We start from the raw sequence: 25,928 nt of genomic DNA on the forward strand, positions 1-25,928 counted from the left end.
CGTGCTCCAGGTGAGTGACCCACCTTCAAATTAATTTTGGGGAATTTAATTGATGAATATATTATGTGTGAATTAAATATTTGGAATTTAATTTCTATGTGCCAAATATTTATTGGATTTATTGTAGAATTATTTATGAATTTATTGGATTTAAGAAAATGCGAATTCTACAAATTTATGCCGTGTGGAATTATTTTATGATTTTGAGGATTTTGAAATTGGTGTGGTTTTAATGGTAAATTGGGCACGATTTGAATTTCAAATATTTCAAGGAAAATATTTGGTTATGTTGGTGATTTCAATTTTTATAAAATATGCCCATGAAATATTATGAGATTTGATTATGAGATTTTGAGCATTATTTATGCTATTGGGAAAATGTGGATATTTGAATTGATGGATTTGAAAGTTGGTGGATTTGAAAATCATGGAATTTATGGCATTGATTACAAAGAAATTGTGGGAAAATTCCCGGTTCAAGCGGATGGATTATGCCCGCTATGTTTATGAAAAATGTGAAATTTGTTTTATAATTTAAATTGTGGATTTTATGATTTTTAGATGCACCGTGCACGTACTGGTGTTCTGATTATGTGATATGGATATTGTGCACACGGATATGATTAGCGCGCAGGTGGGTGTGAGTAGCGCGCAGGTGATATATGAGGGTGTCCTGTGGATGCCATCGGAGAGGGCGGCCACCCCCCTTTGGCCGGGACACCAGGTTAGCAGCGGCGCAGTGGGACGCCACGCGACCGTATGCCGGTTTCTTTCTATAACCTCCTGTCTGGCGGTACCTTGGGACGCTGGGTGCTGTTGGCGCCACTGGTATATAGTGGGTGCATCAAATGATTTTCAGAACTGTGTTTTAAAAATAAAATGTTTGGAAACTGAATTGGAATTAAAAATATAATTGTTACCGCTTCTGGTATTTAATTGATGTCTTGGTTTTCGGGGAATATGGATAAAGGGTTTTGTGAAATTGTTTTAAAAGGGGAACCTTTCCAACTGAGAGAATTGTAAGGGTTTTGAGAGAAAATATTATTTCCAAATAATTATTATTTATACTTATTACTGTGATATTATATGGTATAGTAGTAGGGTCGCTCACTGAGATGATTAGCATCTCACACTCTTAAATTCCGTTCCTCTAGGTACCAGGTTGTCGGTGTTCACTCGGAGCGGACTTGATCTTCCTCGCTGTTTTAGTTCGGCAGTACCCTGTTATTCTTTTATTGCAGTTGTAATATTTCTTTCACTCTTGTTGTATTTATTTTGCTTGCTGCAATTTGTGGAATCGATTTGTAGTACTGTGGGAGGAATAAGGGGATAATTTTAGAAGTGTGTTTTCAGTGCAGGGAATTTTGTGGTAAGTAAATCCCTTAGGGGAGGCTCTGCCGGATTTTCCGTTAGAAGGTTCGGTAGGGTTTCCCTGGGATCAGGGCTGTCTAGGGTTCCGGAGGAGGAATTCTGGACGGGTCCTGACAGTTGGTATCAGAGCTCTAGGTTCTAGTATTCCTAAGGGACTGTGCATTGTTGTGTGTCCCATCCATGTCTAGTCTCTCGTTTTACCCGCGTGAAAGCGTTCTTTCTGTTTGTCTTGAAGTAAATTCGTTGCTCGAGTTTGAATAACTCTAATCTTCGAGGGTGACAATTAGGATCATCTAGCCTAACGGGAAATTCCTATGGCCTAGTCGATGGTCGAGGATGCGTTTTCTTTTTGAAGGTCAAGCTTATCATCGTGAATGGTATCCGTTTCGTTCATGGAGAAGAATGATGATTGCCTAAGGATGTGTGTCGATCGATTTCAAGGCGTCAAAATATTTTCCCGATCGATTATCAAAATTTAAATGCTTTTCAAGGTGTTTTATTCAAGTATTTTTGGTTTGTGTTCATACATGTATCTGTATGTTATATTGTTTGATATTATACTGCACCATATGGAGGCGGCGAACCAATGTGGTCCATGTAGAGCTAGCCCCATGATCATGTTGCCTACGAGCCCGGGGAATTGGACGGCCAATATAGGCAACCACCCTGGTTTGTATTGGTAGCAGAGTGTCGGCGACAGTTGGAATCATGGATTACGTAACATGTAGAAGGTGTTGTACGTACCTCCATTACAAGCGTGCATATTTTATTTTATGCTATGGATTTTAAGATATGAATTTCAATGTGGAGTTTTAACAATTGCCTATGCAAGTTAGGTATATTTGAAAAATATATTTTATTATTTGTTTATTGTTATGGTTTTTCCAAAAGCGACTTAAGGTTAAGTATCGCCAATTAAGAATCCAAAGCAGGGTATCATTGAGTTCAAAAAGGAGATCTTAAAGGAAGCACGTGATTCAAAGTATGCGATACACCCCAAGGGTACCAAGACGTATGGAATGCTCACTGGATGACATGGTGGTTTGGCACGATAAAGGAAGTTGCAAGATCCGAATAAAGGTACTTAGGTCACCGATAAGTAAAAGTAGGGAGATGTAAATATGGATTTCGTGCTTAAACTATCATTCACAAAGAGAAGGTACGACAGCGTTTAGAGAATCAAGCAAGCTCCGGATAGCGACTAAAGTTCTACTTGGTGGTTGATGAGGTTAATGAGATGAGGATGATTCCTTAGGCATGGTTGGATGTTTAAGCATGGTTATTTTTCATTCTAGAAGCTAAGATCTTGATATCTTATTTCCTTGGAGATTTAAGGTTCGTATTGGTGGTGCTTTATCGATTCAAGGTGGTTGATATTGTTGGTGATAATTTACAATGATAAGAAGTATGATTTTTGGGACGGAGTTAGAATTTAAGAAGTGTGGAATACTTTATTGGGTTAAGGATCTAGTGATTTGTTCATAGTATTGGTGGTGATGCTAGAATTAAGATTTAAATTCCTTATTGCTTGAGGTGTGGATTCATGGAATCTATTTGAAATGGGGGAAACTTAGGGTTTTCAAGAATGGTATTTGGAAGTTGAGAATTTTATTCATGACCTTGATGAATTTAGTTAAAAGAAAGATTGATGTTTGTCGAGGTTAAGACTATTGGTTAATCAATGAGGAGCAAGGGTTTTATAATTGTAAGTACTAGGAGGGTAATCGAAGATAAGTGAATTAATCTCAACCTTAACTTGGTGATACCAGTATTTGAGGAAATTAGACTTAAGTTCTAATCTAACCTTTTAAAGTGCTGATCGAGTCACGAGAGTTGGTTGTTGGTTTAAGGATGCATGCTTTAGAAGCACCTTATGGTTAGCGTTCGACTATGACCAAGACTTGTAGATCGTGTTCTCGTGGACCAATTTGACTATCCTTAATTAGTGGGCATGAGAAGGAAAGTTGCACAAGAGGGAAGTTAAAGTCACTATTAGGCGAATGTAGTGGCAGATGCTTTGAGTAGGAAGGCTACTGGATCCCTTGCTCACATCCAAGTCATCCAACTACCTCTCATGGTGGAGTTGAAGAAGATGGGGGTGTTAATGCATATGCATCCTTCAGGAGTTCTCATGGCTAGCTTCCAGGTACGACCGGTGTTGGTGGATCGTATAGTAGAGACCCAAATGGAAGATCCTAAGTTGAGGACAATTAAGGGCAAGGTACAAGAAGGTCTTGATCCGGAATTTTCCATAAGGAGGGATGGAGCCCTCGTGTATAAAGGACGACTTTGTGTTCCGGATATCCCAGGACTCAAGAAGGAGATTTTAGAGGAGGCGCATAGCTCGATGTATGCGATGCATCCTGGGAGTACCAAGATGTATCGGACGCTTGTTAAGTATTATTGGTGGATTGGTATGAAGAGAGAAGTGGCAGACTTTGTATCAAAGTGTTTGATTTGTCAACAAGTGAAAGCAGAAAGACAGAAGCCTTTGGAACTACTCCAATCTTTATCGATTCCCGTGCGGAAGTGGGAAGAACTCAACATGGACTTCGTATTCAAGCTTCCTTCCACACCTAGAAGGTACGACGGCATTTGGGTAATCATTGATCGTCTCACCAAGTCGGCACACTTCCTACCGGTACGAGAACGTTTTTCACCTAAGAAGTTAGCCCAGTTGTTCGTGCAAGGCATACGTGGGATCAGTTCAAGATGGCCTTCTCTACTGAGTTTTGTCCTCCTGCCTACCGTGAAGCAAGAAGGAGAGAGTTCGAAGAACTACGACAGGGGAACATGACAGTGACAGAGTACGAGAGGAGATTCCGAGAACTATCAGAATTCTACATGCACCTAATTCCCGACGATCACACGAAGAAGGTGAGGTTCATAGACGGATTGAAAGAGAGCATCAGCTACACCCTTTCTGGATCAGTACATCCCACCTATCAGTCCGCCAGGGATGCAGCGCTTGAGCTAGAGAGACAGGAGGAGATACACAGACCCGCGAGGCGCAGATCATTCGAAGGTTCGTATAGCGGAGTACCTCGACAGGGGGCAGCTAAGAAGAGCCATAGCTCAGGCTCAGACAGTGATGGGTTAAGCCCACGAGGCAGATTCCAGAGGAGAGATAGTTATCGCATGCCCCAGCCAGCTCGCCATTCGATCAGTGTGGATGCAAGCTCGTATCAGCAGTCACGCATTAGTTCTCCGCTGATTTGTCCACTTTGTAGGGGGAATCATTCTGGGCAGTGTCAGATGGATGGTTTATGCTTTCGGTGTGGGCAGCCAGGCCACATAAGGAGGGATTGCCCTTATGGTAGCAGCAGTGTGCTAGAAGCAGGTCGACGGACACAGCATACGGGGATATTTCCAGGACAGAGTTCCCAGGGAAGTCAGCCAGTAGGAGTTTCTTCGGGATCAGTTTAGCCGTCTACAGGATCGAGTCGAGGTAGAGGAAGGAGACCCTAGCAGACAAGTCAAGGCCGGGTGTTTGCTATGACGCAGCAGGGAGCCAGGACTACGCCCGACGATTTTCAGGAGAATCCTTGTGGCCTAGCCAGTTAATCAATGAATGTTTCTTCTGCATCGAAGATCAAGTGATGGAAGCGGACCTGATCCTATTGGATCTATCCGGACTTGAAGTAAGTTTTGGGCATGGATTGGTTGGCAAGGAACCACTAAGTCGAGGAAGCGACGTGGGAGCCCGAAGCGCAGGTGCGTGATCAGAATCCTCATTTGTTCCAGTGACGTGCGGAAATTTCGAGGACGAAATTTTTGTAAGGGGGGAAGGCTGTAACACCCCGTCCCGAATCGCACCGGAATCCGTGCACGTTGACCGAGGTTGATCGTTGACCGTTGACCGAAGGGGTCAAAAGTTGACTTTTTGACTCGGTGGGAATTTCGAGTTGACTAGGGTACCGTGGCGAAGTGCACGATGCCACGAGTTCGTAGACTGGTAGCACGTCGAAAACGGAGCTACGGTTTGAAAGTTATGGGCAAAACAAGTTGAAGTGTAAACTGTCTAAAAGGTGCCGGGAGTTGACTTTTTCTTGTGATGTAATTGTGAGTTGACTCTTGTATGGTTGTAAAGTACTCGTCGATACGAGTTCATAGACTAGCGGCACGCTTGAATCGGACATGTGGTTAAAAAGTTATGGACGTTTGAAGTTTACAGGATACCGTATTATTTTAATGTTTTTTTTTGGGTCGGTGAACAGTGAAATGCCACGTGTCAGCTTCTGCTTGGTCCACGTGGCATGAACAGTGTCACGCAGGGTTTTAATTTTGAAAAACTCTCGGGGAAGAGAGAGAAAGAGAGAGAAGAGAGAGAAAGAGAGAGAGGAGAGAGAAAGAGAGAGAGAGAGCCACCGCCGGCCACCGGATTTTGCCACTGTTCCGGCCGAGTTACTGTACACGCACCGGACAGAAAGCTTGCCCACCTCATTTCCGGCAAAACCTCCAAATTTCACGGCGAACGGCCGCCGGACGCGCCCGGATCGGACGTCCGAAGTTTGGCGGCGATTTTTCCCCTCCACCGCCGGCCACCGCGAATCGGCACTGTTCCGGCCATTTTCCGGCCACACGCGCCTGACAGCCTTGATCCTCTCCTCAAGTCCGGCCTACCCACCAAAAATCACGGCCATCGGACCACCGACGCGCCGGGATCGGAGCGTTTTCCGGCGAGGGGTCGAAAATCTTCAAACGGTGATTTCTCCGCCGTCCGACCTCCGTTTTGCTCACCGTCGGTCCCGTTGGATTGCTCTCCTCACGATCTACAAATCTGCAAAATTTCACAGCAAACGGCCACCGTCGGAAATTACTGTTCCGGCGACGGTTGCCGGTGACGTGGCGGCCCACCGGAAATTACTGTTCCGGCGAGTACCCGAAAATTCCGGCCAGCTCCAGTCCGCAGTGTTCGACCTCCTGAACCCAAATCCGACTTCCGTTTCCGCCAATTCGCGACGGTTTGGGAGAATTGCGGAGCCGAAACCCGAAAAGCTTCCCGACGAAATTCAAACCCCGTCGGGTACGATCATCGAAAATTAAGACCGGATCTGTGATTAGCATCACTCGAGCTTCGATTCGGTATATAATTCGTAAATTTTAGTTATCGTTTGTGTTTTGACCCCCCGGGTACCGGGTATTATTTACCCGAATAAAATATTAATTTATTTGACTGTCTGTGAATTTTGTTCTAGGAGCACCGGTGAGTCGTAGAATTGATCCCGTAGTGGATCATGGGTTAATTGCGTGCTCCAGGTGAGTGACCCACCTTCAAATTAATTTTGGGGAATTTAATTGATGAATATATTATGTGTGAATTAAATATTTGGAATTTAATTTCTATGTGCCAAATATTTATTGGATTTATTGTAGAATTATTTATGAATTTATTGGATTTAAGAAAATGCGAATTCTACAAATTTATGCCGTGTGGAATTATTTTATGATTTTGAGGATTTTGAAATTGGTGTGGTTTTAATGGTAAATTGGGCACGATTTGAATTTCAAATATTTCAAGGAAAATATTTGGTTATGTTGGTGATTTCAATTTTTATAAAATATGCCCATGAAATATTATGAGATTTGATTATGAGATTTTGAGCATTATTTATGCTATTGGGAAAATGTGGATATTTGAATTGATGGATTTGAAAGTTGGTGGATTTGAAAATCATGGAATTTATGGCATTGATTACAAAGAAATTGTGGGAAAATTCCCGGTTCAAGCGGATGGATTATGCCCGCTATGTTTATGAAAAATGTGAAATTTGTTTTATAATTTAAATTGTGGATTTTATGATTTTTAGATGCACCGTGCACGTACTGGTGTTCTGATTATGTGATATGGATATTGTGCACACGGATATGATTAGCGCGCAGGTGGGTGTGAGTAGCGCGCAGGTGATATATGAGGGTGTCCTGTGGATGCCATCGGAGAGGGCGGCCACCCCCCTTTGGCCGGGACACCAGGTTAGCAGCGGCGCAGTGGGACGCCACGCGACCGTATGCCGGTTTCTTTCTATAACCTCCTGTCTGGCGGTACCTTGGGACGCTGGGTGCTGTTGGCGCCACTGGTATATAGTGGGTGCATCAAATGATTTTCAGAACTGTGTTTTAAAAATAAAATGTTTGGAAACTGAATTGGAATTAAAAATATAATTGTTACCGCTTCTGGTATTTAATTGATGTCTTGGTTTTCGGGGAATATGGATAAAGGGTTTTGTGAAATTGTTTTAAAAGGGGAACCTTTCCAACTGAGAGAATTGTAAGGGTTTTGAGAGAAAATATTATTTCCAAATAATTATTATTTATACTTATTACTGTGATATTATATGGTATAGTAGTAGGGTCGCTCACTGAGATGATTAGCATCTCACACTCTTAAATTCCGTTCCTCTAGGTACCAGGTTGTTGGTGTTCACTCGGAGCGGACTTGATCTTCCTCGCTGTTTTAGTTCGGCAGTACCCTGTTATTCTTTTATTGCAGTTGTAATATTTCTTTCACTCTTGTTGTATTTATTTTGCTTGCTGCAATTTGTGGAATCGATTTGTAGTACTGTGGGAGGAATAAGGGGATAATTTTAGAAGTGTGTTTTCAGTGCAGGGAATTTTGTGGTAAGTAAATCCCTTAGGGGAGGCTCTGCCGGATTTTCCATTAGAAGGTTCGGTAGGGTTTCCCTGGGATCAGGGCTGTTTAGGGTTCCGGAGGAGGAATTCTGGACGGGTCCTGACAGAGTGCGTCTAAAAATAAACAATAACAACCAACCGTACCGTTTTCCAAAATTACCGTGGGAAGTATACCAAATTTTCACAAAACACCATCCCACATATTTTTATTTAACAACCCGGTACGAAATAGCGATAACAACAAACCACAATTTTCTCGAAATACGAGATGCAACCATAAAAATACCGCGGGCATAATTTATAAAATTTAACCAAATATTTAACCCAATCATGCCCGGAAAATCAAATTTAAAACCACATACAAATACTACCAAAATACACCTTGCTCATGCATAACAAATTAAACCACAATATAATTCATAATTAAACCACACCACATGAGCATAATTTAAATATTAATTTAAATACCAAATAAACATAATTAATTGTCCAAAATAATTTTTGAAGGTGGGTCACTCACCTGGAGCACGCAATTAATCCATGATCCACCATGGGATCAATTCCACGACTCACAGGTGCTCCTAGAACAAAATTCACAGACAGTCAAATAAAATAATATTTTAATCGGGTAAATAATACCCGGTACCCGGGGGTCAAAACACAAACTTTAACCAAAATGGTCGAATAATATACCGAATCGAAGCTCGTGGGACGAGGATCACAAATCCGGTCTCCATCGACCCCAATTCCGCCGGAGGTGGCCGAAATTTGGTCGGGAAGCTTCGGCCGGTTTTGATCTTGAGGAATCTTTCAAACGGTGGGGATTTTGGGCAATCTAACCCCGGAAATGGACTTAGAGGGGTCAAAAATAGTGGGATAGAGGTATGGGACGGGCTGGGTTGGTCGGAAACGGCGAGAATCGCCGGAAAAATTTCACCTCGCCGCCGTGACTTCGCCGGCCCGATCTGGGCGCGTCCGGCGGCGGTTGGCCGGGAAACTTGGTGGCTGAGGTCGCGAGGTGGCGGGCTTCCTTGGTGGCCAGCGCGTGTACAGTATGGGTGGCCGGAAAAAGTGCAGCAAGGAGAGAGAGAGGGACGGCCGGTGGGAGAAAAAAAAAACAACTGTGCGTGTTTTGGTGCTCGGGGAAGAAGAAGGAAAAAAAAAAAGGAAAAAAGAAAAGAAAAAGAAAAAAAAAAAAAAGAAGAAAAGAAATGGTGTTTTCCCACGTGGGGAAAAGAAAAGAAAAAGAAAAGAAAATAAAATAAAATATATAAAAATAATTAAATAATAATATTATTATTTAAAATAATAATAAAAATAATTTGATTTTTAAACATGGTTGACATGTGGCTTCTCAACATGGTGACACATGGTCACCTTCAATAAGTCACACGTGGCACATCGTTATGCGTGTAAAAAATAATATTAAAATAATACAGTATTTGAAAAACTCTACAGGTCCATAACTTTCAAACCACATGTCCAAATCGGACGTGCCGCCAGTCTACGGACTCATATTGACGAGCACTTCACAACCATGCATGAGTCAAAGCTCAACCTTGCATGAATAAAAAGTCAACCCCGGCACCCCTTGGACAGTTTGGACCTCAACTTGTTTTGCTCATAACTTCCAAACCGTAGCTCCATTTTCAACTTGCTACCTGTCTACGAACTCGTGCCAACGTGTACTCCGTAACGGTACCTCAGTCAACCTAGAATTCCAACCGAAACAAAAAGTCAACTTTTGACCCCTTTGGTCAACGGTCAACAGTCAACCCGGTCAACATGCAAAAATTCCGACATGGTTCGGGACGGGGTGTTATGTCAGGACCCGTCTAGAATTCCTCCTCCGGAACCCTAGGCAGCCCTGATCCCAGGGAAATACCACCGAACCTTCCAACGGAAAATCCGGCAGCACCTCCCCTAAGGGATTTACTTACCACAAATTTACCTGCACTGAAAACACACTTCAAAAATATCCCCTTATTCCTCCCACAAACTACAAATTGGTTCCACAAATTGCAGTACTTAAAAAAATAAATACAGTAATCCAGTGCAAAATAAATACAACAAGAGTGAAAGAAATATTACAACTGCAATAAAAGAATAACAGGGTACTGCCGAACTAAAACAGCGAGGAAGATCAAGTCCGCTCCGAGTGAACACCGACAACCTGGTACCTAGAGGAACGGAATTTAAGAGTGTGAGATGCTAATCATCTCAGTGAGCGACCCTACTACTATACCATATAATATCACAGTAATAAGTATAAATAATAATTATTTGGAAATAATATTTTCTCTCAAAACCCTTACAATTCTCTCAGTTGGAAAGGTTCCCCTTTTAAAACAATTTCACAAAACCCTTTATTCATATTCCCCGAAAACCAAGACATCAATTAAATACCAGAAGCGGTAACAATTATATTTTTAATTCCAATTCAGTTTCCAAACATTTTATTTTTAAAACACAGTTCTGAAAATCATTTGATGCACCCACTATATACCAGTGGCGCCAACAGTACCCAGCGTCCCAAGGTACCGCCAGACAGGAGGTTATAGAAAGAAACCGGCATACGGTCGCGTGGCGTCCCACAGCGCCGTTGCTAACCTGGTGTCCCGGCCAAAGGGGGGTGGCCGCCCTCTCCGATGGCATCCACAGGACACCCTCATAATATCAACCGCGCGCTACTCACACCCACCTGCGCGCTAATCACAACCGTGTGCACACTAACCATATCACATATACCATATCACATAATCAGAACACCAGTACGTGCACGGTGCATCTAAAAATTATAAAATCCATAAATTTAAATCATAAAACAAATTTCACATTTTTCATAAGCATAGCGGGCATAATCCATCCGCTTGAACCGGGAAATTCTCCACAATTTCCTTATAATCCATACCATAAATTCCTCCATGATTTTCAAATCCACCAACTCCCAAATCCATCAATTCAAATATCCACATTTTTTCCAAGCATAAATAATTTCTCGAAATATCAAAATCAAATCTCATAATATTCCATGGGCATATTTTATAAAAATTGAAATCACCAACATAACCAAATATTTTCCTTGAAATATTTGAAAATCAAATCATGCCCAATTTACTATTAAAACCACACCAATTTCAAAATCCTCAAAACCATAAAATAATTTCACATGGCATAAATTTGTAAAATGCACATTTTCTTAAATCCAATAATTTCACAATTAAGTCCACAATATTCCAAATAAATATTTGGCACATAGAAATTAAATTCCAAATATTTAAATCACACATAATATATTCACCAATTAAATTCCCAAAATTAATTCGAAGGTGGGTCACTCACCTGGAGCACGCAATTAACCCATGATCCACTACGGGATCAATTCTACGACTCACCGGTGCTCCTAGAACAAAATTCACAGGCAGTCAAATAAATTAATATTTTATTCGGGTAAATAATACCCGGTACCCGGGGGGTCAAAACACAACGATAACTAAAATTTACGAATCATATACCGAATCGAAGCTCGAGTGATGCTAATCACAGATCCGGTCTTAATTTCCGATGATCGTACCCGACGGGGTTTGAATTTTATCGGGAAGCTTTTCGGGTTTCGGCTCCGCAATTCTCCCAAACCGTCGCGAATTGGTGGAAACGGAAGTCGGATTTGGGTTCAGGAGGTCGAACACTGCGGACTGGAGCTGGCCGGAATTTTCGGGTACTCGCCGGAACAGTATTTTCCGGCGGGCCGCCACGTCACCGGCAACCGTCGCCGGAACAGTAATTTCCGACGGTGGCCGTTTGCTGTGAAATTTTGCAGATTTGTAGATCGTGAGGAGAGCAATCCAACGGGACCGACAGTGAGCAAAACGGAGGTCGGACGGCGGAGAAATCACCGTTTGAAGATTTTCGACCCCTCGCCGGAAAACGCTCCGATCCCGGCGCGTCGGTGGTCCGATGGCCGTGATTTTTGGTGGGTAGGCCGGACTTGAGGAGAGGATGCTGGGTGTATGGCGCGTGTACTGTTTGTCGGCCGGAATAGTGCCGATTCGCGGTGGCCGGCGGTGGAGGGGGAAAAATCGCCGCCAAACTTCGGACGTCCGATCCGAGCGCGTCCGGCGGCCGTTCGCCGTGAAATTTGGAGGTTTTGCCGGAAATGAGGTGGGCAATCTGGCTGGCCGGCGCGTGTACAGTAACTAGGCCGGAAAAACGTGAAAATGACCGGCGGCCGGCGGGTCCTCTCTCTCTCTTTCTCTCTCCTCTCTCTCTTTCTCTCTCTTCTCTCTCTTTCTCTCTCTTCCCCGAGAGTTTTTCAAAATTAAAACCCTGCGTGACACTGTTCATGCCACGTGGACCAATCAGAAACTGACACGTGGCATTTCACTGTTCACGACCCAAAAACATTAAAATAATACGGTATCCGGTAAACTTCAAACGTCCATAACTTTTTAACCACATGTCCGATTTAAGCGTGCCGCTAGTCTATGAACTCGTATCGACGAGTACTTTACAACCATACAAGAGTCAACTCACAATTACATCACAAGAAAAAGTCAACTCCCGGCACCTTTTAGACAGTTTACACTTCAACTTGTTTTGCCCATAACTTTCAAACCGTAGCTCCGTTTTCGACGTGCTACTAGTCTACGAACTCAGGGCGTCATGCACTTCGCCACCGTACCCTAGTCAACTCAAAATGCTCACCGAGTCAAAAAGTCAACTTTTGACCCCTTTCGGTCAACGGTCAACGGTCAACCTCGGTCAACGTGCACGGATTCCGGTGCGATTTGGGACGGGGTGTTACAGCCTTCCCCCCTTACAAAAATTTCGTCCTCGAAATTTTCGCACGTCACTAGAACAAACAAGGGTTCTGATCATGCACCTGCGCTTCGGGCTCCCATGTCGCTTCCTCGACTAAGTAGTTCCTTACCAACCAATCCATGCCCAACACTACTTCAAGTCCGGATAGATCCAACAGGATCAGGTCTGCTTCCATCACTTGATCTGTGAAATCGTCGGGCGTAGTCCTGGCTCCCTGCTGCGTCATAGCAAACACCCGGCCTTGACTTGTCTGCTGGGGTCTCCTTCCTCTACCTCGACTCGATCCTGCAGACGGCTGGACTGATCCCGAAGAAACTCCTACTGGCTGACTTCCCTGGGAACTCTGTCCTGGAAATATCCCCGTATGCTGTGTCCGTCGACCTGCTTCTAGCACACTGCCGCTACCATAAGGGCAATCCCTCCTTATGTGGCCTGGCTGCCCACACCGAAAGCATAAAACCATCCATCTGACACTGCCCAGAATGATTCCCCCTACAAAGTGGACAAATCCGCGGAGAACCAATGCGTGACTGCTGATACGAGCTTGCATCCACAATGATCGAATGGCGAGCTGGCTGGGGCATGCGATAACTATCTCTCCTCTGGAATCTGCCTCGTGGGCTTAACCCATCACTGTCTGAGCCTGAGCTATGGCTCTTCTTAGCTGCCCCCTGTCGAGGTACTCCGCTATACGATCCTTCGAATGATCTGCGCCTCGAGGGTCTGTGTATCTCTTCCTGTCTCTCTAGCTCGAGCGCTGCATCCCTGGCGGACTGATAGGTGGGATGTACTGATCCGGAAAGGGTGTAGCCGATGCTCTCTTTCAATCCGTCTATGAACCTCACCTTCTTCGTGTGATCGTCGGGAATCAGGTGCATGCAGAATCCTGATAGTTCTCGGAATCTCCTCTCGTACTCGGTCACTGTCATGTTCCCCTGTCGCAGTTCCTCGAACTCTCTCCTTCTCGCCTCACGGTACGCAGGAGGACAAAACTCTATCAATGGCAGTTGTTCATCCCAGCTACCACGAAACTGCATAATGCAAGACCTTAGCAGGTCTTCTAATGTCCGAATTGTGCACTCTGCTTGTCCATCAGATTGCGGGTGAAAAGCGGTGCTGTAGTTAAGTCTTGCTCCTAGTGCATCAGCCAATTTCCGCCATAGTCGTGAAGTAAAGCGCGGATCTCGATCGGAGACGATGGCTAACGGTACTCCATGAAGACTTACAATGCGTTGCATGAACAACTAAGCTAACTTCTCGGGTGAAAATGTTCTCGTACCGGTAGGAAGTGTGCCGACTTGGTGAGACGATCAATGATTACCCAAATGCCGTCGTACCTTCTAGGTGTGGAAGGAAGCTTGAATACGAAGTCCATGTTGAGTTCTTCCCACTTCCACACGGGAATCGGTAAAGGTTGGAGTAGTCCCGAAGGCTTCTGTCTTTCTGCTTTCACTTGTTGACAAATCAAACACTTTAATACGAAGTCTGCCACTTCTCTCTTCATACCAATCCACCAATAATACTTAACAAGCGTCCGGTACATCTTGGTACTTCCCGGATGCATCGCATACATCGAGCTATGCGCCTCCTCCAAAATCTCCTTCTTGAGTCCTGGGATATCCGGAACGCAAAGTCGTCCTTTATACACGAGGGCTCCATCCCTCCTTATGGAAAATTCCGGATCAAGACCTTCTTGTACCTTGCCCTTAATTGTCCTCAACTTAGGATCTTCCATTTGGGTCTCTACTATACGATCCACCAACACCGGTCGTACCTGGAAGCTAGCCATGAGAACTCATGAAGGATGCATATGCATTAACACCCCCATCTTCTTCAACTCCACCATGAGAGGTAGTTGGATGACTTGGATGTGAGCAAGGGATCCAGTAGCCTTCTTACTCAAGGCATCTGCCACTACATTCGCCTAATAGTGACTTTAACTTCCCTCTTGTGCAACTTTCCTTCTCATGCCCACTAAGTAAGGATATTCAAATTGGTCCACGAGAACACGATCTGCAAGTCTTGGTCATAGTCGAACGCTAACCATAAGGTGCTTCTAAAGCATGCATCCTTAAACCAACAACCAACTCTCGTGACTCGATCAGCACTTTAAAAGGTTAGATTAGAACTTAAGTCTAATTTCCTCAAATACTGGTATCACCAAGTTAAGGTTGAGATTAATTCACTTGTCTTCGATTACCCTCCTAGTACTTACAATTATAAAACCCTTGCTCCTCATTGATTAACCAATAGTCTTAACCTCGACAAACATCAATCTTTCTTTTAACTAAATTCATCAAGGTCATGAATAAAATTCTCAACATCCAAATATCATTCTTGAAAACCCTAAGTTTCCCTTATTTCAAATAAATTCCATGAATCCACACCTCAAGCAATAAAGAATTTAAATCCTAATTCTAGCATCACCACCAATACTATGAACAAATCACTAGATCCTTAACCCAATAAAGTATTCCACACTTCTTAAATTCTAACTCCGTCCCAAAAATCATACTCCTTATCATTGTAAATTATCACCAACAATATCAACCACCTTGAATCGATGAAGCACCATCAATACGAACCTTAAATCTCCAAGGAAATAAGATATCAAGATCTTAGCTTCTAGAATGAAAAATAACCATGCTTAAACATCCAACCATGCCTAAGGAATCATCCTCATCTCATTAACCTCATCAACCACCAAGTAGAACTTTAGTCGCTATCCGGAGCTTGCTTGATTCTCTAAACGCTGTCGTACCTTCTCTTTGTGAATGATAGTTTAAGCACGAAATCCATATTTACATCTCCCTACTTTTACTTATCGGTGACCTAAGTACCTTTATTCGGATCTTGCAACTTCCTTTATCGTGCCAAACCACCATGTCATCCAGTGAGCATTCCATACGTCTTGGTACCCTTGGGGTGTATCGCATACTTTGAACCGCGTGCTTCCTTTAAGATCTCCTTTTTGAACTCAACGATACCCTGCTTTGGATTCTCGACTGGCGATACTTAACCCTTAAGTCGCTCTTGGAAAAACCATAACATAAAACAAATAATAAAATATATTTTTCAAATATACCTAACTTGCATAGGCAATTGTTAAAACTCCACATTGAAAATCATATCTTAAAATCCATAGCATAAAATAAAATATGCACGCTTGTAATGGAGGTACGTACGACACCTTCTACATGTTACGTAATCCATGATTCCAACTGTCGCTGACACTCTGCTACCAATACAAACCAGGGTGGTTGCCTATATTGGCCGTCCAATCCCCTGGACTCGTAGGCAACATGATCATGGGGCTAGCTCTACATGGACCACATTGGTTCGCCGCCTCCATATGGTGCAGTATAGTATCAAACGTTATAACATACAACTACATGTACGAACACAAACCAAAAATACTTGAATAAAACACCTTTAATTTCCAATACCACGTTGAAAAGCATTTAATTTTGATAATCGATTGGAAAAATATTTTGACGCCTTGAAATCAATCGACACACATCCTTAGGCAATCATCCTTCTCCTCCATGAACGAAACGGATACCATTCACGATGATAAGCTAGACCTTCAAAAAGAAAAGGCATCCTCGACCATCGACTAGGCCATAGGAAGTCCCCGTTAGGCTAGATGATCCTAATTGACACCCTCGAAGATTAGAGTTATTCAAACTCGGGCAACGAATTTACTTCGAGACAAACAGAAAGAACGCTTCCACGCGGGTAAAACGAGAGACTAGACATGGATGGGACACACAACAATGCACAGTCCCTTCGAAATACTAGAACCTAGAGCTCTGATACCACTGTAACAGCCCAGACCACCCGCATCAGGATATTGTCCTCTTTGGCCCAGGGTTCACACCCTCTCTCCCCCCTGGCCTCAAGGTTTTGCTCACAAAACGCGTCCTAATGGTTAGGGGTCCCACCCCTACACCTGCCAGTCCCACTGGCCCGGGCCTCCCAGGCCCAATCAAGATATTGTCCGCTTTGGGGTATTCCAGGCCGTAGCCCCCCTCACGGTTTTACTTTTCGCAGCAGAAGCTGGAAACGCGTCTTGAAGGGAGAGGTATCCACATCCTTATAAAGACCGCTTCGTGCCCCTCTCCAACCGATGTGGGATGTTACAATCCTCCCCCCTTGGGGCCCAGCATCCCCGCTGGCACACCGATCCGGGTACTGGCTCTGATACCAACTATCAGGACCCGTCCAGAATTCCTCCTCCGGAACCCTAGACAGCCCTGATCCCAGGGAAATACCACCGAACCAGGATTGTAACATCCCACATCGGTTGGAGAGGGGCACGAAGCGGTCTTTATAAGGCTGTGGATACCTCTCCCTTCAGGACGCGTTTTGTGAGCAAAACCTTGAGGCTAGGGGGGAGAGAGGGTGTGAACCCTGGGCCAAAGAGGACAATATCCTGATGCGGGTGGTCTGGGCTGTTACAGTGGTATCAGAGCCAGTACCCGGATCGGTGTGCCAGCGAGGACGCTGGATCCCAAGGGGGGAGGATTGTAACATCCCACATCGGTTGGAGAGGGGCACGAAGCGGTCTTTATAAGGCTGTGGATACCTCTCCCTTCAGGACGCGTTTTGTGAGCAAAACCTTGAGGCTAGGGGGGAGAGAGGGTGTGAACCCTGGGCCAAAGAGGACAATATCCTGATGCGGGTGGTCTGGGCTGTTACATGTTACACTGTTGGCGCCACTGGTATATAGTGGGTGCATCAAATGATTTTCAGAACTATGTTTTAAAAATAAAATGTTTGGAAACTGTATTGGAATTAAAAATATAATTACTACCGTTTCTGGTATTTATTTGATGTCTTGGTTTTTGGGGAATACGAACAAAGGGTTTTGTGAAAAGGTTTTAAAAGGGGAACTTTTCCAACTGAGAGAATTGTAAGGGTTTTGAGAGAAATTATTATTTCCAATTAATTATTATTTATCTACTTATTACTGTGATATTATATTGTACAGTAGATAGGGTCACTCACTGAGATGATTAGCATCTCACACTCTTAAATTCTGTTCCCCTAGGTCCAGGTTGGAGACGTTGATTGTCCGAGGCAAGCCCAACGTCTCAATTCGTTTGCCGAAGGTTCAAGAAGTTTTTCTTCCCTTTTTCCTCTCTGCCTTGTATTGCTTCTTTATCTGTTATTTTATAAATTCCACAGTTAATTGTATAATGCTCTGTATACTGTTTTGGACGTGTGGTTGTTATTTATGCATTGTGTTGCTGCTGTTGTTATTTGGAGTGCTGTAATTTGTGGAACCATTTATAGTTTGTGGGAGGAATAAGGGGATGTTTTTAGAAGTGTGTTTTCAGTGCAGGTAATTTGTGGTAAGTAAATCCCTTAGGGGAGGCTCTGCCGAATTTTCCGTTGGAGGGTTCGGTAGGGTTTCCCTGGGATCAGGGCTGTCTAGGGTTCCGGAGAAGGAATTCTGGACGGGTCCTGAAAAAAAAACTATTCTCTGTACAAAAAGAAAATTTTTTTTATAGGAGAAATCTCAACCAAACAATGTTTAAAGAGCCTCACAATAAGTTGTCTTAGAAATCTCAACCAAACAATGTTTAAAGAGCCTCACAATAAGTTGTCTTTTTTATTTTTTTTAAATTTTTTTTATTTTTATTTTTTTTATAGCTAATGCTAATGTTTCATTGAAACCAAAAAGCGAGCAGATTACACAATAAGTTGTCTTATGTTTAATAAGTTTTATATTGATCATATAATATGCTTCTCGTACAGTATACGAGTGAGATTAATTTGGTCAGTACATATAATATGCTTCTCGTACATATGAATGTGCTTCCATAGAGATATAGTCAAGGGAAAAGTTTTTTATTTTATCAGCAAATCTACATTTTATACCCTTTTTTTTTTCTGGTAAATAAAATTAAGCATGAACTTATAGGATAACTCATTTGAATGTCCTTGTGGGGTCAGCTAGTGCAATAAAAGCTACTGTTTTCTCGATCGAGTTCAAATTCTTTCACCCTTGACATTAGGAAAAAATGAATAGAAAACTTGTTGAACTAGATAATTTTCAGAGAAATATTGCTTCTGTATATATAATATTTATAACCACAAACTTTTATTTGTTCTTTTCTTCTACTCTTTCATTCCCTCTTTGGAATATATATATAAAAAAAAAAAAAAAATCCTTCAATCTAGTTTGCATATTTCCTTTGTTCTTTTCTTGTTTTTATCAATTTTACTTTCACTGTAGAGAATTGTCTTTTTATCTGATGCCGCTTTTATCGCACGCCAATAATATATATATATATATAGATGATAAAAAAATAAAAATAAAAATTTGTTTAAATATGTGTAAGTGGTTTTGTGCATCTTGCCCTAAAAAGAATTCGGTTTCTATTTTGCAGCTGAGAGAGCACTAACATAAGTATGTGTAAGTGCTTTCTCTTTTGCAGCTGTAAGTGATTTTGTAAAAATATGCGTAAGCCTTTAGAACCCTAAGATCATTTAACTTCCACGAGATAGGCATAATATTTGATTTTTTTTTTTTAAATTTTTTTTGTGTTTTGACTAACTTGTATTCCAAAGACCATTGAATCTTGTATAATATTTGACTTTCTTTTGTTTTTTTTTTTTTTTTTTTTCGTTTTTTTACTAACTTATGTTTGAATCAAAACTTTCCTATCATAATTTTAAATAATTACATTTTCTTAAATACATTTATATAAAAAAAATACGCTATTGAAATGCAAATTATCATTATATTCAGTTATATTTTTTTTTTTAACATTCCCTCTCATGGAGATCCATTATGACTATTTTTTTATGCTCAATTGAACCATTCCATATGTTTTTAACAGAAATTATTAAGTTTTAAATATTGAATATTATGGATCTTTGCTTTGATATTAAATTAAGTTGTCATTGTATAAATACATTATTTTTTGTATTGTAGTGAATATTCCAAATGATCAGTACCAACAATACGAACGGTTTTCCAAAGCTCTGCAAGATGGAGACCTAAATGCGACAAAGGAATTCATTACGCAACGCCCAAATGCAGTAAGAACAATAATCACAGAAAGTACAGGGAGGACGGCCCTTCATGTCGCGGCCATTGCCGGACATACAGAAATTGTGGCGACACTGGTGGAGAAAATGTCACCAGAAGACTTGGAAATGAAAGACTCAAGTTGTAATGCAGCTATTAATTACTTTGCAAATATCAAAATGGCCGACTGCATGGTTAAAAAGAACAAGAAATTACCAACCATGGTTGCTCAATCGATGATGATACCGGTGGTATTGGCCTTTCGTATTTATCATATTCAAATGGGTCGTTATCTATATTCAGTTGCACCGATAGATGATTTACTATTGTCCTATTGTCGGACAATCATGCACATGCTGCTGAGCTCATAAGCCAAGCAATAATGACGAAATGTTACGGTTATAGCATAATATATTTTATATACATATTATATATATAGTTAGACTCACATTATCATATCTTACATTTATTAACATGTAAGTTTGATAATTGTGGTGCAAACGATTATTGCTGTTGTGATCTTTCTTTTTTTTTGACGTGATTCTAAAAATTCTCATTTCATATGTACAATGCAGACGTTGCTTTGCATCTTCTGCTGCATTGTCCACAGTTGGCCGCAACTTTTGATCTGTCTACACGTACACCTGTGCATATACTCGCAATGTATCCAAGTGGACGCCGGCTCAAATTTTGGCAAAAATGGATATACAAATGTTAGTACATATTATATTAATTAATACAGAATATAATTTATATCTATATAAATATATGTATATGATATCGATATTAATACAGTCTTTTGTTTTCAATAGCTATAGTTATAGATGAAGACCGCGTCATTAAAGAGATATATACAAAACTCCCCATCAATAGTAAGATGAGCTCAGGTATGTTAAATTTCCCACGTTATTTTAATTTAGATTATTTAGGTTGAAAAACGTGCTCAATTAGTGCAAAAAAATCTGAAAAACTTTGTCATAATTTTCTGCAGGTAACTTCTACAAACTGCTCTAATTTTAGTATATATTCAATTAATAAAAATTAATCTCAATGAGCATCTGAAAAAAAAAAACTTATTAAGTACCTTATAAATAACATTCAAGATTTAAATTAAGTCAAAGATATTAAGAACTTGTTTCATGAATTCAAAAGATTGGCAAAAACCATTGTTTCCACTTGTTATACAATAATCCAGAGTTTGAATTAATTCCCTACATTCACAATATCAAAAAAAAAAAAAAAAAAAAAAAAGGTAAAGAATTGAAAGGTTACGCATATATGTTGATCTTGCACGATAGCTTATATATAATTTTCCTAAAAATCTCCATTTGTTACTGAAGCTTGTTAGAAATTTACTCAATAAATGTTAGTAGTTATAATTGTAACAATATCTCTTCTGAATATACTATTAATTCAAAGCCATTAGTTAATCAATTCAGATGAGGTATTACATGGTGAAGTTTGGTCATTACAAAGAGTCGCAACGCACTTCGACAATTTAGGTAATTAATTAGTTATATTCAATTTTTATTCTTACAATTATTGTTTAGATTCTTCCTCCCATTTATTTATTTGTTTATATGTTTCATACATCCAATAATAGGTAAAATAATTTTTTTTAACTATTAATAATTACACAGGGTTCAAGAAAATATATGAAATGAAATTGGTGCACATTCAAACCTCTGAACTTCTAAGGCGAACATGCGAAGAAATAAAAAAGACAAAACCCAAATATCAAGATCAAAGATTAAGACTGCACTTTTTGAAGCTGTGGAAAAGGAAAATTTTGAATTTGTTCAAAGTATATTAAAGTCGAGTCTAGATCTAACGGAGGCCTCCAATTCCCGTGGGGGGAACATATTTATTGTTGCAATTAGTTTTCGCCAGGCAAAAATTTTTAGCCTTATTGGTGGAGTTGACTCCATATTAATGGCAACAAATCGTATAAATTATGATGGAAATAACATGCTACATATGGTTGGCGTAGTATTGCCTGAGGCACAACCTGATCGTCCTTCAGGAGCTGCTTTACAAATGCTGAGAGAATTACAATGGTTTAGGGTACGTAATATATATATATATATATAAATTTCTCTAGCTACATGTTTTAAAATGTATTTAATATAACCATGCATTCTTAAGGACACAGTCCGGAGGAAAAACTATTACTTTTTCTAACATAAATCTAAGCTTTAAAATTATTGTTTAATAAAATAATGGCTCCAATTCAAATAAGGATCAATTGTATTTTAATATTCTTTAATTTGAAAAAGTTAAATTTGCATCCCTTAAATTTACAACATTTTAATTCAGATTTTCAAATTAAAATTTGTTGCATTCCTTTAAATTTAAAACATTTTAATTTAGATTTTCAAGTTAAAATTTGCTACATTTTGGGACTACTAAATATTTTGCCCAGTTCGTCTCCCTCCCATATAAACAACAACTTCTTGTTATTTGGCTCCTTTAAACTCTAGCTTTAATTTAATTCATTTCATTGTAATTTAAACCCTCTACTAGTTTAAAATTTTTATATTTAGTACCCTCTAACCATTAACAATTGAGACTTAAGTGGCTTAAGACTTAAGTGGCTCTGTAAGTGTAACTTCCCCAAATCATGTAAGGTTCAAATAAAGCTTTTAATTATATATTTTTGCTATAACATTTGATATATATATATATATATATATCCGTTTTCTATCAATTAAATTAATTATAAACAAATATTCATACTATATGTATAGGTGGTGGAGTCAATTGTACCTCCATGGACATATGGACACACAAACTCAAGGTTCTTGACACTAAGACAACTATTTATAAAAGAACACCAACAACTATTATATGATGGAGATAGATGGATGAAAGAGACAGCAACTTCATGTACTGTTGTTGGTACACTCATTGTTACAATCATGTTTGCTGCAACATTCACTGTTCCTGGTGGGAATGATGAAAGAACTGGTTATCCAAAGTTTCTTGATGACAAAACATTCATGTTCTACGTCGTATCAGACGCAATCTCACTTTTCTCTTCCATTACTTCGGTTTTGGTGTTCTTGGGAATCTACATCAACAAATGCAGATGATTTCCACAAATCTTTGCCTTGGCCCATGATTGGTCTTGTCGCCCTTTTCCTCTCCATTGTTGCAATGACAATATCTTTCTGTACTGCTGTTTCCATGATGCTTGATGATAAGAAATCTTCGGTTGCCTTTTTAATCAATTCTCTGGCTAGTATTCCAGTTACTTTGTTTGTTTTGATGCAATTCCCTCTCTTATTGAGATTTACTTTTCTATTTATGGACTAAGTATTTTTAAGAAGCATGAAGTTGATTATATATAGAAAGTGCATGCAAATTGTGTATTATTATTGTTTACCAATTTTCATGTATCAAAATTGTTAGCTATAGTAAACTTTTGTTTCAAGATTGTTTACCATATCATACATCTGTGTTTTTTTTTTTTTTTCTTTCCTAATTTTATTTAATTTTCGTTGGAAGATTGATGAAGTTGATGTGAGGGGTTGTTGTAACATGGACATATAACATTTGAGGAGAAAGCAAAAAATATGTATTTTTATACTGTTATGTTATGTTGAACAAGAATGATCATATATAATGGTATGTTATCAAAATACACATAATTTAAAAAAAAAATACATATATATATATACATATATATGTATATGTATATTCTTTTGAGAACATATGTAACTCAAAGAAATATTATTTCAAATTATGTAAAATCTAGCGTGAAATGCCCACTAATTTTCACGTGAGCAACCATCTTTATCATTGTAAAATTTTATTTCTTCAACCTTCCAATCAAAGGTAAACAACCAAAACCTGATTTATACACCCCTCCAACATTAAATTCGCAAAATGCCCTTATCGTATTTACCTTGTTATGTAAGAAAAATCGAAGCTTTCAGATAAGGTAATTTTGGACCGAATAGACTTTAAATGTAGCAAGTACATACAAGAAATGTTGAGACACGTGTTTATCAGCTGGTGTCTTTGTGCTTTAAGGCTGTTGGTTGAAGGCTTTATAGTTTAGAGTGGAGCTTTCAGTGCTTGCAACAATGGCAATGACTAGTGCTTCTCTCCTCCATCTTCCTTCCCCATCTTTCTTTCCTCTTCTCTCTTCCAGAACCAGTTATTCATTACCTCTCCTCTCATTCTTTCTACCACTGCACTTTTCCCATTGTTTCTTCCCGCCAAACTCATCCTCACTGTCTGATGAGCATGTATGGCAAATGGGTTTTCAATTCTCTGACTGTAAGGTTTGAATCCAAACCCAGCATCAACAGAGAGCCTATGCTGCCCCATTACTGGATCTGTCCAAAATCTCTTCCTGAAACCCTAGATAAGCCCTGATTTCAAAAAAAACCCTATCGGACCATCTTACAAAAAATTCAACAGCAACTCCCCTAAGGATAGAGCATGCCCTAAAAATTTTTTATATGAAAATACACTTTTATATAGTACCACTTTATCCTTCCCACCTTACTACAATTAATCACATCATTTTACAAACACACCAATGCATAATATAGGTATGAGAGAAATAAAGCAACAAGAATAATAGTAATATTAATGACAATAATAGCTTAACTTGTCCGAAGGCCTCCACACTTGCCCGAAGACTTACATGTTTGCATGAAGGATTCCATACTTGACCGAAGACTTACATACTTGCTCGGAGACTTCCATATTTGTCCGAAGACTTACATACTTGCCCAGAAGTTTCCATACTATAATAATAATAATAATAATTGATAATAATAATAATAATAAATTAATGATAGTAGTAATGATAATAATAATAACAATAATAAATAATGAAACTAATAAAAAAATAATCATAAGAAATAATAATAACAATTACAATAACAACAATAATGACAATAACGATAATAATAATAATAAAAATTGTAATACCCCGTCTCGAAGTACACCAGAATTTTCTCAAATTTGACCAAAGGTGACCGTTGACCGCTGACCGTTGACTGAAGGGGTCAAAATTTGACTTTTTGACTCGGATGAAATTCTAGGTTGACTGAGGTACTGTTACGAAGTACACGTTGACACGAGTTCGTAGACTAGTAGCATGTAAAAAACGGAGCTACGGTTTGAAAGTTATGAGCAAAACAAGTTGAGGTTCAAATTGTCCAAAAGGTGCCGGGAGTTGACTTTTTATGGTTGTAGAATTTTGCTTTGACTTTTGTATGGTTGTAAAGTGCTCGTCGATATGAGTTCACAGACTAGCGGCACGCTTAAATTGGACATCTTTTTAAAAAGTTATGGATGTGTGAAATTTTCTGCTACCGTAATATTTTAATATTTTTGAATCAGTGAACAGTGAAACACCACGTGTCGACATTTGAGAGGTCCATGTGAGTTAATAGTGTCACCCATGGTGGCTTTTATTCTGGCAAAACGGGGGGGAGGAGAGAGAAAGAGAAAGAAGGAGAGAGAGGAGAGAGAAAGCTAGAGAGAGAAACGACCGGCCACCACCGGTTGGCCACGGTCCTGCCCCCGGAGGGCCACACGTGCCGGCCAGGCAAGAGCGCCTCTCCATTTCTGACCGGCCACCCAAATCTCACGGCCAACAGGCCGGTAACGTGCAGGGATAGGAGCGTTTTCCGGCGACGGTGATTTTTCCCCTCCACCACCGGCCACCACCGATTTGCCCAGTTTCCAGCCACCCCAAGCCACACGCGCCTGATCGGTCTCTCACCCGTGGGAATTCCGGCCTACCACCAAATTTGACGGCCACTGGACCTCCGACGCGCTGGGATCGTTGTATTTTTCGGCGAGGGGCCGAAAATCTTCAAACCCAGATCCCTTCGTCGTCCGGCCTCCGTTTGCCTCCATGCTGGTCCCGTTGGAACCCTCTCCCCTCGATCTACAAAACCCCTAAAAATCTCAGCCATCGGCCACCGAACGCGCCGGCGGCGGCGATGGTTGCCGGTGACCGCGGCGGCTCGCCGGAAAATCCTGTTCCGGCGAGTACCCAGTTGCACCGCCGGTCCCTCCCCACTAATTCTAACCTCTT

At 40.6% G+C, this 25,928-nt stretch overlaps 1 protein-coding gene across 1 annotated transcript in view; it reads left to right on the forward strand.

The window, feature by feature from the left end:
- The window catches only part of LOC132805031 (ankyrin repeat-containing protein NPR4-like), a 32,447-nt gene extending 9,491 nt beyond the window's left edge, over positions 1 to 22,956 (forward strand). The window contains exons 2-6 of the mRNA XM_060819778.1: positions 19,769 to 20,008; positions 20,440 to 20,577; positions 20,677 to 20,751; positions 21,855 to 21,928; positions 22,612 to 22,956. Coding sequence (XP_060675761.1) covers positions 19,769 to 20,008; positions 20,440 to 20,577; positions 20,677 to 20,751; positions 21,855 to 21,928; positions 22,612 to 22,956 — 872 coding nt within the window. The remainder of the gene's footprint in view (positions 1 to 19,768; positions 20,009 to 20,439; positions 20,578 to 20,676; positions 20,752 to 21,854; positions 21,929 to 22,611) is intronic.
- Positions 22,957 to 25,928: the final 2,972 nt, after the last annotated feature.

This window comes from Ziziphus jujuba, chromosome 8 (assembly GCF_031755915.1).
Source record: "Ziziphus jujuba cultivar Dongzao chromosome 8, ASM3175591v1".
NCBI lineage: Eukaryota > Viridiplantae > Streptophyta > Magnoliopsida > Rosales > Rhamnaceae > Ziziphus > Ziziphus jujuba.